At 36.2% G+C, this 17,025-nt stretch overlaps 1 protein-coding gene across 2 annotated transcripts in view; it reads left to right on the forward strand.

Moving 5' to 3' along the window:
* Positions 1–17,025, forward strand: part of Brip1 (BRCA1 interacting helicase 1) — a 188,184-nt gene that overhangs the window by 154,170 nt on the left and 16,989 nt on the right. For both annotated transcript variants that reach the window (XM_063250881.1, XM_063250882.1), the window contains 2 exons: positions 10,397–10,509; positions 12,522–12,604. In XM_063250881.1, coding sequence (XP_063106951.1) covers positions 10,397–10,509; positions 12,522–12,604 — 196 coding nt within the window. The remainder of the gene's footprint in view (positions 1–10,396; positions 10,510–12,521; positions 12,605–17,025) is intronic.

A 17,025-nucleotide genomic window follows, 5' to 3' on the forward strand; every position in this document is an offset into this window, starting at 1 on the left:
TAATGCTGTATAAGTAGTTGTATTGTTTAGGGAATAATGACCAAAAGTTTGTTCATGTTCATATAAACAGTTTTTTTCCTTAATGTATTCTATTTGTAATTGGTTGAATCCACTGTTGTGGAACTCACCAATATGGAGGAACAATTCTATGTTATTCCCTTTCATTCAGAACTTGCATTTTACTTTTTAAAGGCTTTTTAACAGGAAAATGTTTTATTAATTTACATAGGTATTTTATATATAGTAGATCAGTAGGAATTATTTGTTGTATGCATAAAAATGGTTCAGACTTTGAGACACTGTTTTTATATCAAATGCATTAGTACCATTTCAACTCTGAGTGACGTTTATTTAGATCATCACTGAATGGTTTTGTATGCTTTGATTCTTTCATACCTGTATCATTCTGCTTTTTGTCTTATGGTCTTTCAATATCAGAATTATAAAGTACTTTTTTTTTTCTTTTGGTACTGGGGATTGAACCCAGGCCTTCATTGCTGATCTGTATCCCCAGCCATTGTTTTAGTTTTACTTTTTTGCTGTTCTGAGACAGAATTGCCCGGGCTGCACTAAACCTTTGATCCTCCTGTGTCAGCCCCACAGAATGCTCAAAAAAAGTGAACTGGATGGGTTAGACACTGTAGAAGGAAAGATCAGTAAACTTGAACACAGAGAAATTATCCAAAATGATGCATATGTACTGCAACAAGAAAAAAAAAAGCTAGAAGAAATGAACAGAGCATCATTGGCATTTGGGATTATACAAAACGGCCAAATGAAATATAATTAGGGTCTAAGAAGAACAGTGTGTAGTGGTAAAACACAATTTTAATGTTTAAATAAGTCCTTCAGATAGAAGAAAAATGATATTAGAAGCTACACAATGAAAGAAAGAGTGCCAGAAATGGTAAATCATTGGGTAAAAAAGTTATCACCTTTTATCAAAAAAGGAGTATTCTCTGAAAAACTGTTAATAAAATATCAGTTAAAACTGACATCGTAATGTTAATTCCTTATTTAGACATCTGTACCATATTGATGTCCTATGTTAGCATTAGGGGGAACTGAGTGAATGGTACACAGAAACTCTATACTCTCTTCATAATCTTTCTGTAATTCTGAACCTCTCCCTACCCTCCCCAAAATGCTTATTTAGCTAGGCACAGTGGCATATGCCTGTAATTCTGGCTAATTGAAAAGCTGAAGAGGGAGGTTTGCAAGTTCCGTCCTTTGCTGGATGCCACATCCAGAACAGTTCTCAAAGTTCAGGGGCCAGGGAGGATAGAGAAATAAAGATAAGAGACAATATACAGAAAGCTGGGGTCAAGTGGCACCCCTCTCTCCAGATGGGAGGAAAGGAACTGCTGAACTACTATAGCGCATTTATTTATACCTTTCTCAGGTTGATGTCACATGATACCCCCTTTGCCTAGCAACTGTTGCTTGGATTGCCTCAGAGCTTTGTGTTTTCTGTACTGAAGCAGCTTGTTCATTCATGCAGCTTGCCTTGGGTGTTATTCATTCATGAAAAGGGCTTCACAGCACTTCTTAGAACTTCTTTCAGTGTTGGCTGTCTGAATGACTCATGGCTGTTGCTTGACCAAATTGCTTTCTGTGAAAGCTTGGGAGATTTTTCTCTCCTGATGACTCTCTTTAGGCAGACCACATATCATTGATCACTTTCCTCTGTGGTCCCACAGTCTCCTTGGTCAGAAGACTGGCAACTCTCTTGAGTTATAGAATGTCACAGCAGAGGTCTCCTCGTGAGCCCTCACTGATCTCAAAGGGGCTAAAGACAAAATATTGGTGTCCTCATAGCCCAACTATCTTTCTAATTTTTGGTCTCCAAACCTCAGTCACTGAACATCCAGAAGAAAAGATGATAACATTACAATGTAACACAGGCAGTGAGCTTAACATTACTATCTTATCTGAATATCAAGTGCTTTAGAACATAAAATGGAATAGTTATTTAATGTAGTTATTAGATGCTGTAGCACTTAAACCCCTGTAGAATGTTAACAAAGTTATAAATTTTACACAAAATTATAAATCAAAACTATATATAATATCATAGCATGGCAATCATGATGACATTTTTGTAACACACCTAAAATTTCCATTTTGACATAAAATACCCTTTTTAGTCAATGATCCCTATCTAATACATAAGAAACTTTTACCTAACTTATGGGATATACATCCCATAAGTTTTTTTGTTAAAGGCAGATATCTGAATCTGAAAGAAAAGTCTATCACCATAACAATCCTTGTTCCCTACTTCGGAAGACCCATAAAAGCACAAGCACAGGGATTTGAGCAAAGATGGCGGATAGATAACAGCTGACTACAGAGGCTCCCTGAGATAGTCAACTTAGAATTCAACATAATACAGCGTGGGGAGCCCCAAACAGAGGGAGATGAATTCTCTCGTCCCCAAAAGAAACTAAGGTGAGAAGAACTAATCAAACATACAGTCCCGGTGCTATTGTTGGAACAGCTAAAGGTTAAGTGCTCCCACCGCAGCAGGCAACTTGCTGAGCGAGGTCCCACCGCTTCAACTAACCTGAGATGTAGTCACACTGAGGTCAGGGATTGGCCAGCTGAACTGAGAGCTGAGCTTGCAGGGGGCCTGCATCAACCTGTGCTGAGTGACGGGAGTGGAGCCATTCCACAGAAAGGGGGGCTCTGGCAGACAACTTCTGGGACCTGGCAGGACTGGCAAGTACAAGGGGCAGCAGTGACTTCAGTCAGTTGTTCCCTTCCCGAATGGAAGTGGTGGAATGAGCTTGGCCTGGGTCATGGGACCTGGCCGAGACACAATAGGTTATCTGAAATCAAGTCCCTACAGCAGTGGTATACACTAACATGGAAGGCCTCAGAAGTTTGACTGAACTGGAGGGGAGGCAGCTCACAGTAATACAGTGCAAGTCTTAGCAGCTTGACTGATCCGGAGGGGAGGGGCCAGAATATGCTGCCCCTGTCTGCAACTCACTAGCACACTGCAGTGTGAAGGGTCATCTAGCCAGCATGCTTCAGAAGAATTGTAACCAACAAAGAAAGAAATTGGGGCCTCCTGGAAGAAACAAAAAAGATGGGAAGAGGAAGCAACAAGAAAAAGTCCCCAGGTCCCAACCCTGAGAACATTGACCCAGGCAAGTAAATACAAAGGAGAATGAGAACAGCCAACATGCAATACCAGACACGGCACCAGTGGACATAAAGAGATATATTCGGGACCTCATAGACAAGTTCAAAAGTGAAATGTTTAGCCAAGTAAAGCAAGATATAAGAAGATTAATAAAAGAGTTGCTAAGCACCCCTCAAGAAGACACAGACGGAAGAAGGGAAGAACTCAAACAAAGGAGAGAAGATGAAGAATATAAAGTAAATATAGAATACATGAAGCAGATTCAAAGAGATTACCAGGAAATTAAGAACTCTATGGAAAGATGGAAAATCTGCTTGAAAGAAACTAAGGATAGATTGTGGGATTGTGAAAGGAAAAACTTTTTAAAAATAAGGAAACAAGCAGTAACAATACAAAGGCTAGAAGATGAAAAGAGGATCTATAACTTGAGAATAAAGAATGTGAATGAAGAAGCTGGGGTACAAACAAAGGAACTACAAAAGCTACTCACAGAAATAATTAAGAAAAACTTCCCTAACATAGGAAAAGAAAACGATATGCAGATGTATGAGGCATACAGAACTCTAGCCACCTACAACCTAAACAGCTACACCCAAGCATATGATAATCAAGATCCCAGAAATTCAATATAAGAACAGAATATTAAAAGCTGTTAGAGACAAACAGATAACCTATAAAGGAAGGCCCATCAGTATAACGGCAGACTTCTCAACATAAACCATCAAGTCAAGAAGAGCCTGAAGTGAAATATTCCAAGCCCTGAAAGAAAATAACCTGCACCCCAGATCGATATACCCAGCTAAACTGTCTCTAGAAATTAATGGAGAAGCAAGATGCTTCCAAGACAAAGAGGAACTGGGGAAATTCACGACCACCAATCCAACTCTACGGAGATTACTGCAGGGCCTTCTAGAGAGAGAGAGAAAGTACTAGGATTCCAGGAACAGTGGCTGAGAGGCCTCAGTGAATGGAGCAGAAAACAGAATGAAGAAGATAAGCAATTAATGGCAAAAAAAGAGCATAACAGAAATGAGACAGAGAAGGTTGGTTATATAGATGGCCTTGATATACTAAATTTAAAAAGAAAGAATCACATGTGGAGTAGATCAGGAGGTAGGGTCCACTGAGATGCTATTTATAGGAAATACAATTAACATGAAAAAGAGTACATGGACTGAAAATCAAGTATGAGAAAACAATCCTCTATGTGATAGAGAACAACTAGACCAGTATTTGTGGATAGGTTGGAAAAACAGGCTTTAGTAAGTAAAGGAACATAATTAGAGATCAAGTCCAGGAGAGAGAAGGTTCGGAACCACTTAGGTAAATAGCAGATTGCCCCCACCCCATTTAAAACCAAGGGTCTCGGTGAAACCCAGAAATGCACAATGTACCTTGGGGAAGTGAAAGGGGAGGGAAAGTCTTAAAAGATCACAGAAGATACTGTTAATAGTGTATCAGGATTTAAAACTTACATTACTCGTACCACTCTGCTTAGATAGATTTTATTCTGTCCCAGTTTGTCTACTTGCATTAGATTTCAGGGCACGGATAGCTATTCCAAAAACATCAGGATATAGCACAGTAATCATCTTTAATTTCTTGTTAATCTGGAGCCCTGTATGACTTATACTGTTTTATCATGACTGAGCTTAGTTAAATCTGGTTTGTCTGATTGCTGTTTGGTATCGACAGATTTTATTCAAAACTGATATGATTGATAGTATCAAGTCTGAGAATATAGGCAACTACCCTACACATTCTGGTTTGATAACTGCCTGTTTTTGAAGTTCTATTCTATATACAAAGTTGTGTTTTTATGATTATTGTTATACCCTGATATATTCAATTATACTATGTCTGACGATATAGCCAATTCTATTGAAGAGAATAAGAGACAACACAGGAACCATGGTAGAACTCCTTGTACAATGGTCTTATATGTCTTTTTCATTTCATGTGTTTATAGGAATATGTTTTGTTTCGTCTTGCTTGGTTTTGTTTCTCCCTCTAATATGGAAAGAATAGAAATACACGTTAAGACTCATGCATGTGTAGTATCTATAAACAGTTTATGAGAACTGATCTTATGACACATGATGAAATGAACAAATACTTTGAAGAAAAAGAGACAGTAAAGTACCCAGTGCTGATCCTGGAGTGTCATAATGTGAAACCCAGCAATAGTATTATTCTTTGTTCACAGTGATATTAGCCTGCTTGGGTTTATTCAATCTCAACATAATTAAAGATATGGATAACTGCATGTATGTTTAAGTGTATAGGATTGATAACCATATTTCTAAGTTTTTGTTGGATAAGTTGAACAGAACTGGTTGCAATCTCACTGTTTGAATCCCCACTTTATATGCTGCACTTTAGTATCTTGAATAACTATTTGTAAGAAGACAATCTGTAATCATCAACTAGTGATTTCTTACTGCTTATTTTTTTCTTTGAACATATGTATTATTTCTACTCATTTTCTGTTTTGTTTAGTCTTTCTTTAAATAAAAAAATTTAAAAAGTACAAGCACATTCAATACACTACAAAAACAGTAACAATCAATTGTGATACTCATATGAAAACCTTTGTACCATAGTCTCTTTTTTTTAATTTATTACTTTATTTGTTAATATTAAGAAAAGGTAAAACAAATTTTCACAACAAAATAATGAAAAAGTAACAATTGTTGATAAATTACACAACATTATCTTTAGTCACTCAAGTACAAAATATGGGCATAAAAATTACTTCAATCAATATTAGCACAACCTTTCCTATTCAGTGAACTAAGTGACACTAGTGCATTTTTTCTTTTCCCTTCTATCCTATCTCTTTTCCCCTATTTTAGTTTCTTCTTTTTATTAAACAGTTTCCTTCCATTTCACAGTGACTGTTGTATATTTTGAACCTTATGGTTTCACATATGTCACTGTGGTGTGATGTTTTTCAATCCTTCTGGGAAGATAAACAGAAGGGGAATACCTGGGTTGAATGGGACCTCTAATCCTAATTTTTTGAGGAATCTCCACACTGATTTCCACAGTGTTTGTACTAATCTACTCTCTAACCAACAGTTGTAAAGGGTTTCTTTTTCCCTACAGAACCAGGAGCATTTTTATTGGTTGATATATTTTTTTAAAAAATTAAATGATTTTTTTAATGAAAAGGGAGAGGATGAGATAAAAGGGGGCATAACAACATAACAATACAGGTTAAAGCATAACACGTTCAGCAACCTAGTGCTTCACCACCAAATAACCCGACTTAATAGTAGTTACCATAGTGTCTTTTTCTTTGAAATACTTGCATATAACTTCATATGCTATAGCATCAAATATATCAAGACTGTGTAACACCATTCAAGTGGATGAAAGCATTGTAGAGTATTTAGAACCAGCCAACAGAAAAAAATGATCAATGGTTTCAATATTATCACTTTGCCTATAGCAATTTTGTTTATACTACCACATACGTTAAAGTCCAGCAAGTTACAACATAATAAAATCAATGGAGACAGAAGAACCATAATTTGGTACGGCTTTAAGACAAGATGTTATTAAATCAGCACTAGCTGTTATTATGTCTTATTTTCTTCAAAGTGGCTGTTCATTGCATCACCGGCCATGATATCAAACAGCCCCGAATAAAGCCATTCCAAGTAATGAGTGACGATTTTATAATTGTACCATACTCTCTTTAAATCAAAAACCTTGCTATCTAGAAAACTTTATTCTTTTGATGATGATCAACATAAATATATCACATAATACATTTTAAATACACATTTATTAGAGTGTCTCCCATAAGGCTATGAAGATCAGTGGGGTTTCCCATTAATGAACAAGAACTGGTTAGTGTTATTCTAGGCCTCGGCCTTTATTCATCAATTGGAATACTGTTCAATAATCTCTCTACCCTAAAGGATTTTTGTTTAATTAATAATTTTTGATGACTTATGAAAACCAAATTGCAACATTTAACATTGTTTTTGAACAGTGAGATACTTTAAAGTCATAATACATAAATTACATACATTTCATTTGCACAACCAGTTTTAGGATCATTTTTACCAGCTGACCACCTGGGTGGAAGCATGCTTTTAAATCTATAACCCAAATTCTTTTATAAACGAGTGATCCAAAAATACAAAAGGAAAAAGAAAAATCATTAAGCTCAAGTAAAAAACAGCTGTTTTTATTTGATATGACAAAGAAATAAATATACAGCTTAATGGACAGAAGAGACAAACATTACAAAATCAGAGTGCACTCAAATATATTTTTGACCAAATTAAATGATAACTTTACAATTTTAGAAGTTATAACTATAAATAGATGAATCAGATTATGTTGCAGGTCAGTTAACAGATCTCTTAAGAATTTGGAAGAAATAAAATTTTTTACATACAATCAGTATATGCTTTTGTATTTTGTTTTGTCTTAAGAATACTGGTAACTTATTGTCCCCTTTTTTCATGTAGCTTGTAGCTTGGTTATCTTTATACCCTGAGTCACCTACTCAGACCTTTGATTCTTGTTTTTGTTACCATCTCTTGGGCATCCTGAATCAATTTCTTTAGGTGGCCCCAGGTCAGGTCTAGCTCCATCTTTGTAGGTTGTGGCATGGTCTCTAAAGTATCGCTGTCACAGGACTGAGCATCAGCTTCTGGAGAGGAGGAACCTACTCCTTCTCTGGGTCTGGGTCCATGATAGAGCCATACTATGTGCTCTCGCACCCATATAGACTGTTCAGTATTCTCGCAAAAACACAAGCATATCCCAAGTAAATAGTGGGCTAGGACCCTTCCTAGCTTCTTTTTATTTACCAGATTGAATTGTCTTTCTGCTGCTGTAGTTCCATCCATAGAAAGATTTAAAAAGTTAATAGTATATACTATCAAGCAAAGTCTGTGGTTCATGCCATAGCATGCAGGAAGCATGACCAGCCAGGCTTTTGTCCCTCTGCCTGGGCAACTGAAACAAGCTACTACCTTGTGTTTTAGTTTCCTCTAGGCTGTGGTTGAATAACCTGAGTAATAGTTGCTGCCAAGGTAGCCCCCTACACACATGAGGAACCAATATCTACACAAATCCAAATCTCAGACAGCATAGCCCATTTTGGGGGGACTCTTAAAGCCTCTTTACACCATTTATTTGCATTTTCAAAGGCCAATTGATGAGTAGTTAACTTAAAGAATGACTATTTTATGAAGGGGGCAAATCTCAGCCTATGATGCAGCAAAATTTCCTTGAACTAAGGAGGTAGAAATTCTGCTTGTAACTCAGTTACAGTTACTGGGGTGGATGTTGTTCCACCATCTTTTTCCTGCTCAGGACTTGATTTTAAAATAGTGCTCCAAGCCAAATCCTTTGAGGTTGTCCCAACAAGCTCACAACCATTAAGACATGCTTTAATCAAAATCCACAGAAAAAGAGTAGATATACAAATCAGTAATATAACAGTTCCATATACATTTGTTTCTCGAGAATTTGTTTGCCTCCTGTTTGACAGCTGGTAAAATCAATACACCTCTTTTCTTTTTGTTTCTCACAAATTGTTTATCTCTTTGACCCTATGAGCCTGTTTCTCTCTTTGGTCCTTGTGAGCCTGTTTTTTCTTGCCCCAAGTTTTACACTTGATGATACTAATATCAGTACAATATTGATGCTATCAGTGTGTTTCTTCCTCTTTTGTGCACACAATGAGAAGTGTCCTCTTACCTACTATTTCTTTTTACCCTGGTCTATGTTGAGGCACCATATGTCTTGTCCAGCACAGCTCTCAAGTTTCTGGGAGGAAGGACAGTAAGAGCATGGACAATACACTGAAAGCAGCTGAGGTCAGGTGGAGCCCTCTTCAGATGGCAAGAAAGAAAGTGCTCAACCACCATATCACATTTATTTATACATTTGGCAGACTGATGTCACATCACTCCCCCTTTGTTTAGCAACCCATTGCTTGAATTGCCTCAGGTATTAGTGTTCTCTGAATTGAAGCATTTTGTTCACATGGCTTGCTTCCAGTGCTCTTTGTTCTTGAAAGGAGCTTGCCTCACTCCCACATGTGTGATCAGTTTCTAGCTTCAACCACTCTTGACACCTGGGCAACTTTGGGAGTGCCCTGTCTCAAAAATAAAGGCTGGAGGTAGGGAGTGGCTCAGTAATAAAACGCTGGCCTAGCATGGGTTTCACCCCCAATATTGTTTATAGAAGTGTGACAACCATAGCACAAAACACAACAAAAAGCAATGGAAGTATATTATGGTATAGTTCCTATACTGTATGCCAATTGGTATAAAACTATTTTAAGGTAAACAGTGGTGAGTTGAAGATGAATATTTCTAGCATAAATGCAAGAAACAAAGCAAAAACTAAGACAGGTAGTTAAAATTTAGTAGTGGAAATAAAATGGAAGCATGGGGGAAAATTTTATTGATCCAAAAAAGTAAAAAGCAAGTGAGATAAACAGGGGAAAAGAGTAACAAAATGATATTTTTAAACCTAGGCGTAATAGTGACAACACTAAATACAAGTGGTCTAAACATCTCAGTTAAAAAGGAGAGATTAAAAAAAGCAAAGCAGAGGTTAGAGCTGAGTGCGTGAATCAGTGATAGAGTACTTAGCTAGAATGTGCAAGGATCTGGACTCAGTCTTGGAGGTTGGGGACAGAGATGACCAGATTAGATAAACAAAACATTTATTTTACCATGGATGAATTACAAAAACATTATGCTAAGTAAAAAAAGGCAAATGATTACATTCTATATGTTAATATATGTTTACATGCAATTCTAGAAAAAGTAAAAAGAAAGCAGATTGGTGGTTGCTAGAGTCAGCAGTAAAGGAAGGTAATCAATGGAAGAGAGATGGGAGAGAACTTTTACCAGTGATGAAAATATTATATATTATGATCACATGAATGACTTATAGGACAATATATTTGCCAAAAGTTATGTGGCAAATATACAAGTGGTCTAAAAGTGACAACAAATGGTCACTGAAAATGTGTAAATTTTATTATGTGTAAATTACCTCATAATTGATATCACACAGATGATTATATGCATAAGGGAATTTAAGTAATATAAGGTTGAATAAAAACTTTAAACAAAATGGAAAAAAATCAGTGCTAGAAAACAAAATAGCTCTTTACCCTAAAAAATTATTTCAAAATGTTAAAAGTTAATATGATTGTTTGAAAAAAACTTTGTCTTTACTACATTTTTCTTTACCTGTCAGGTTGAACTAAAGCGAAAATACAATGACCATCATTCAAAATTGAGAGGACTTTTACCTGGCCGCCAATGGTATGAAATTCAAGCATACAGGGCCTTAAACCAGGCCCTAGGTAGGTAAGGATAGTAAAATTTTTATAACTGTTACTTCTGTCATCAGGGCTACGTGTAGAACTAGTATTGCTGGTTTTTTTTTTTTTTTTTTAAATGTTGGTAAAATTCTACCTAACTAGAATCCTAGGAATGCATATTTTTAATGTTAGCTGTCCCAAGTGGAAGTTGAAAAGAGTAAATAGAAGAAATTAGAACCAAATAAAACTCAACTTTAACTCAAAGAATTTTAACTTAAAGAATTTTTATGATTGGTTAAACAATGAATGGCATGCAAAAGTGCTCAGTAAATGCTGATTAAAGGAAGCTTACCAACAAACAACAAGTATTATCATGTGAACATCAAATCCCAGGCCACAGGCCAAGGATTTAGCTCAGCGGCTCAAGTGCTTGCCTGGTAAGTGCAACGTTGTGAGTTTGATCCCCAGCACCTAAATAAATAAATAAATCCCAGACCATGATTTTATAGGTAAAAGTCATTCATTCTTCTACCCTCAAGATGTCAGGAAACAAAATCAAGATAGCAGCCAATGTGAGGAGTTATTCTATTTGCAGACTCTACTTTTAGTCACTGAAGGTGTATAAACTCTTCATATCTGTTAAATTATATTTATTATATATAAACATCTATAGGATCTTAAAATTGCATTTTTTTGTACTTCAATGTAAAGAAAGCAACAGGAAAATATTTTTCATTTTAATGTTATTTGTAATATTTGGATAATGTGATTATAATCCATATTTTCTTGTGCCTTCCACACATGATGATAATATTTATGGATAACTTTGAAGCTGAAAGATATTGGATAAAGATAAAATAGTTTTTTAAAAAGTAGAAACTTGGAGTAAAGCATTTAACAAATCACTTCTAATAGCAGTGCATGTTGGTAATCCATTTTTTGTTTTGTTTTTGAGCTGGTTAGAGAGATTAAATTACTTGGCCAAGGTTACACAGTCATCAAATAGCCCTTCACATCTTGATCCTATCTAGTTTTTAATCCACAGGTTCTGCTTTTTCATTTTTATACTTCCAACCAGAAAAGTTGTCACCATTAAACATAAACACCTCCATATTAAACCATTAAACATACCTTTTCCTTTCATTACTCAGTGCATTTGCCATAAATTATGATATTATTCATTTGGCAAATTTAGCAATCAAGACTCTAGTTGAATGTCATAATTTTTATTTCTTTAACTTTAGCTATTTATACCTTAGGAAATCCATAGCATTTTGTATGTTCTCTCTATTATGGCACATGCTTACTATAATGTAATGGCTTATTTGTTTGCTTCCCTGTGTGCATGTAATACAGATTTGCATTCTCAGCAACCAACTGTGTCTCACCTTGGAATACACATGCTTCAGAAATGCTTGTGGGATCAGTAAAAAGTTCAGTACTGTCAGAGAGCCTCTTGAGCTTCAAAACACATTTTTCTAGGATCACATAAAAATCATATATCTGTTATACTGATATATAATACTGGACTCTTAGTATTTTATCAGTTTTTGTAAATGGAGAACCCAGTTGTTATTTTACTGATTTTCAATGAAAAATATCAACAAGTAACAAAGATTTTGAAAATTTACAATCAAGTGAATGTTATATATTTAAGAAATTCATAATGCATGTTAATTAATAAAAAATGTGATTATTGACTGTGCATGATACCACACATCTGTGATCTCAGCATTCAGGAGGTTGAGGCAAGGGAATCACTGAGTTCGAGGCTGGCCTGAGCTACATAGTGAGACCCTGTCTCAAAAACAAAAAAAAAAAAAAAAAAAAAAAAAAAAGACCAGAAAAAGTGGTTATCCTCCAAGGCACCCCTGTTATAAGGAAAACATCTAGAAAATCTATAACTACTTTGGTACATTAGATTGGGTAGTTTCTATAACTCTTAGATTGTTTATAGGAATGTGTAACTAGATCATCATTAATTTTCTGTCCATCTAGAAACCTGACTTTTATACTCAATGATACATATTTTTTTTATTTCCCCCTATTTTTTGGTAGGTGTATTCGACATAAAAATGACTGGGGAGCTCTTATTCTAGTGGATGATCGCTTCAGAAATAACCCAAGTCGCTATATATCTGGTAAGATTGCCAGCTGTGTTTAGAGTAATAGCTAGTGACTATCTGTGTTTTCATTGTAGTTTAAAAACAAAAAAACACGTAACATGAAATCTGCCTTAACTTTGTAAGTGTACAGTATAAAATTGTTAACTACATAGACACTGTAAGCCAGTTCACTCAAACTTTAATCTTGAATAACTGAAACTTTATACTGATTGAACAGCATTACCCCACTTTCTTCCTCCTCCCTACCCTAGTAACCCCCAGTGTACTTAGTGATTCTTTGAGTTTGACCACTTTGATTACTTATATAAGATATCTTATGTAAGTCGAATCAGGTAACATTTGTCTTACTGTCAACAGCTGATTTCACCAAACATAATGGTCCTTAAGGTTCATCCATGTTGAAATACCTGACAGGATTTTCTTCTTTTCTAGGGTCTAGAATAATAACTTTATGGTTTATGTTCAGGATGCCTCCCCTGCAAGCCTCATTGCAATCATGGCAGCCAAATCTAGGTTTTGGGATTGGTTTATCGTCTAGCGCTGGGATTGGTGGTGTGAGTGTTATACCCACCCAGGGATGGAGCCAGCATACAGTGTATGGGGAAGTGGGGAAAAGGCATATCTTTCTATCTTGCCTTGTTCATCTTTGCTGTTTGTGGCAGCCATGAATGGCTGCCTGAAAATGCCAGGCTGCCTTGTAGCCAGTTGAATGTGGACTGATACCTCAAAGAACCGTAAGAAATAAACCTTTTCTTCCCTAACTTTGAGCATCAGATATTTTGTCTCAGCAACAAGAAAAAAAAAAGCAACTAAGACATATACCATATTTTATCTATTTATCTGTGAATAGGTATTTAGATTATTTCTATCTGTTGGAAATTAGGACTAGTACTATAGTGGATATGGGAGTACAGATATCTCTTAAAGCCTTATTTCAATTGTCCGTCTAGTTAGCAATATTATACTGTACAAGTTAAGGCATATCTCATGTGTGTGTGTGTGTGTGTGTGTGTGTGTGTGTGTGTGTGTGTTTTAACTAAAATGCAAACACAAGATAGGATTGCTGAGTCATAGGATAATTTTAAATCAGTAGATATTTACCAAGGCCAATATTATTAAACTCTTCTGTCTTTTTTCCTAGGAGTTTTATAATATCAGATTAGATTTAAGTCTTGAATATATTTTTAGTAAAATTTTGTGTACTATTTATGGTAAGGACCTAATTTTGTTCATTTCATGTAGATATCTTGTTTTCCTAACATTTTATTTTTTTAAAATTCTTTTTATTTTAAAGAGGGTAAGATTAAACATAACAAAACAGATCATAAGAAAACAAAAAGAAACGCGGATTTCAAAGCAAGACCACCGGAGACCTTCACTGTCTATCATATTGTCTCTTGTTTTCTTCCAAATAGTTGTCCCCATCTTCACACACAGTGAATACATACTGAACAATATAGTACTAAACTGATCAGAACAGGATGATGAAGGCATTTTAGGTCTTCAAGACGAGAATAGGGGAATCAACAATGGCTGCCATAATGTCTCTCATTCTCTTCAGAATAGCTGTCCATATCTTTACATATATTGAAATTAAACAAACGAAAATAGACTAATATCACTCTGAACAGAGAATAATAGTGTTGCTAGATTTTATATCATAATGCTACAGAATTAGCACTGGATTATCAGGATTATCTTAGTGTATCTTCTGCAGAGTATCTGTTCATTACATCATGCATTATATAATCTATTCTCATAAACTGTTTAGAAGTTCTACACATGCGTGAATCTCTACATGTATACCTATCCTTTCTGTATTATAGGGAATAGCAGATCAAAACAAGACAACGAAACAAATTCCTAGAAAAACATGAAATGAAAAAGACATATAAAACCACAATACTAGGTGATCTACAGTAGTTACTATGATATTTCTTGTTATTTTCAATAGAATTGTCTATATCATCAGGCATAGTATAATTGAACATAGCACTATATAGCAATATTAATAAAAACACAACTTTAGAGACATTGTGGGACTTCAAAAGCAGTTAATCAAACCGGAATGGGTATCCCATTGCATCTTATCATCTTCAGAGTAGTTGCCTCTACTCTTAGACTTGATACTATCAAGCATACCAAATTTGAATAAAATCAGTCAAGACAAAACAGCGATCTAACAAACCAGCTTCAAATAAGATTAGTCATAGTAAGACAATGTAAGTAATACAGGGCTTCAGTTTAAGTTAATAGGAAATTAAGGATAGTTACTGTAGTATATCCTGCTATTTTTAAGATAGCTGTCTTATATCCTCAAATCTAGTGCGAGTAGACAGACTGGAACAGAATAAAATCAACTAAACAGAGCGATAAGACTAACGTGGCTTTTAAATCCTGATACACTAATGTTCTCTGCCTTCCTTCTTTAGACAATTCCTCCCCTTTCCCTTTCTCACAGTGCTTTATACATTTTGGGCCCCACTAACTCCTTTAGTTTTTAGATTAGGGAGGCAACCCATTATCTACCTAAGTGGTGCTGAACCTTTTTACCCCTGAGCTTGATCTTGAGCTGTATTCCTTTACATACTGAAGCCTCAAGGTTTTCCTTCCTTATAGCTGAGTAGTTCTCCACTACACAAAAGTATCATGACTTTTCAACCTATCTGTAGCTGCTGGACGAGCTGTCCCTACTTTTCTCTGTTTCCCTGTCACATAGAGCATCGTTTTCTCATCTTTGACTTTCGGTTTATTAATCCTCTTTCAGGTTGAATATATTTTCTATTCAGAGCATCACAGTGGACCCTATCCCCTAATCTACTCTGCCTGTGTTTTGTTAGTGTATCAAGGCCATCTATGTTAGAAATTATAGCCAACCTTCTCTGCCTCCTCTCTGCTATACTATTTTTCTGTTGTTGTCTACTTTTCTCCTTTATTTCACTGTCTGCCCTGTTCATTGAGGCCTCTCTGCCATTGTTGCTGGAATCCTGATGACTTTTTTCTCTCTCTCTAGAATGTCCTTCAGTATTTTTTGTAGGGTTGAATTGGTGGTCACGAACTCCCACAGTTCCTCTTTGTCATGGAAACATCTTGTTTCTCCATTAATTTTGAGAGACAGCAGGGTACATCAATCTGGGTTGGAGGTTATTTTCTTTCAGGGCTTGGAATACTTCACTCCAAGCTCTTCTTGATTTGATAGTTTGTGTTGAGAAGTCTGTCACGATTTTGATGGGTTTTCTTTTATAGGTGATGTTTCTTTTCTCTGACCCCCTTTAATATTCTGTTCTTGTGATAAATTTTGGGGATCTTGATTATTACATGTCTGGGTGTAGATCTGTTTTGGTTGTAGCTGGCTGGAGTTCTGTATGCCTCATTTACCTGGATATCATTTCCTTTTCCTGTGCTTCAGAAATTTTCCTTAATTATTCTGTGAATAGCCTTGTATTTCCTTTGTTTTTACTCCTGCTTCTCCGCTCTTGTTTTTTATTCTTAACTTACAGATCCTCTTGTCATCTTCTAGCCTTTGTATTGTTACTTTCTGGTTCCTTATTATTTTTAAGAGATCTTTTCTTTCACAATCACACATTGCAAATCTATCTTCAAGTTTTGAAAGTCTAATTTTAGTGTCTGCCAAGGAATTTTGCCAGCTTTCAATGGAGTTTTTAATTTCCTGGTAATCTATTTGTATCTGTTTCATGTATTCTAGATTTTGTTTATATTCTTCATCTAAGGTTTCTCTCCTTTTTCTGGGTTGCTCCATTCTTCCATCTGTGTCTTCTTGAGAGGGGTTTAGCATTTCTTTTATTAATCTTTTTATATCTTGCCTCACTTGAATTAGAATTTCAGTTTTAAGTTAGTCTATGAGGTAATGAAAGTATTTCTTTATTTCTGCCGATGCTGTGGCCAATATTGCATGATTGCTGCCCAGAATCTCTTCTGAATTTACCTCTCCTGGACTTATTTTCCCAGGGTCAGCGGCTGGAGTATTTGTCTTGTTTCTTTCTCTTGTCATGCTTCTGGTTTCTTTCAGACAGGTGTATGGTGGAGGTCTCAGGCCCTTTCTGTATTGCCTACAGTTTTTCTGAAGCATGCTGGTTAGGGGATTGCTGCCTTCTCCAGTTCACTGTTGATCTGAAGTGCACATAGGGATGGTGTGGGCTGGCCCTTCTCTGAGCCACTCAACTGGCGAGTGCCTTCAGCACGTTAGTCTGTGCCATGCAGACGTCACAGATTTGGGATGGTTTGGTCCCTGGCAGTTGGGTTCGTTCAGCGGTGTGACCCAGCCCAAGCAGGTCCCTCCAGTGTTTTTTTTGGGCCAGGGGCTGCTGACTGACGCCACTGCGGTTCCAGGTTCAGGCGTGGGACCCAATTCCTAGCACTCACCATGGATTACTGCAGCTCTCTACATGGGTTCCGCTCTCTGTTGTGCCAAATCC

Source organism: Cavia porcellus, unplaced genomic scaffold (genome assembly GCF_034190915.1).
Source record: "Cavia porcellus strain 051 isolate PalLab524CR breed Dunkin Hartley unplaced genomic scaffold, mCavPor4.1 scaffold_6, whole genome shotgun sequence".
Classification (NCBI taxonomy): domain Eukaryota; kingdom Metazoa; phylum Chordata; class Mammalia; order Rodentia; family Caviidae; genus Cavia; species Cavia porcellus.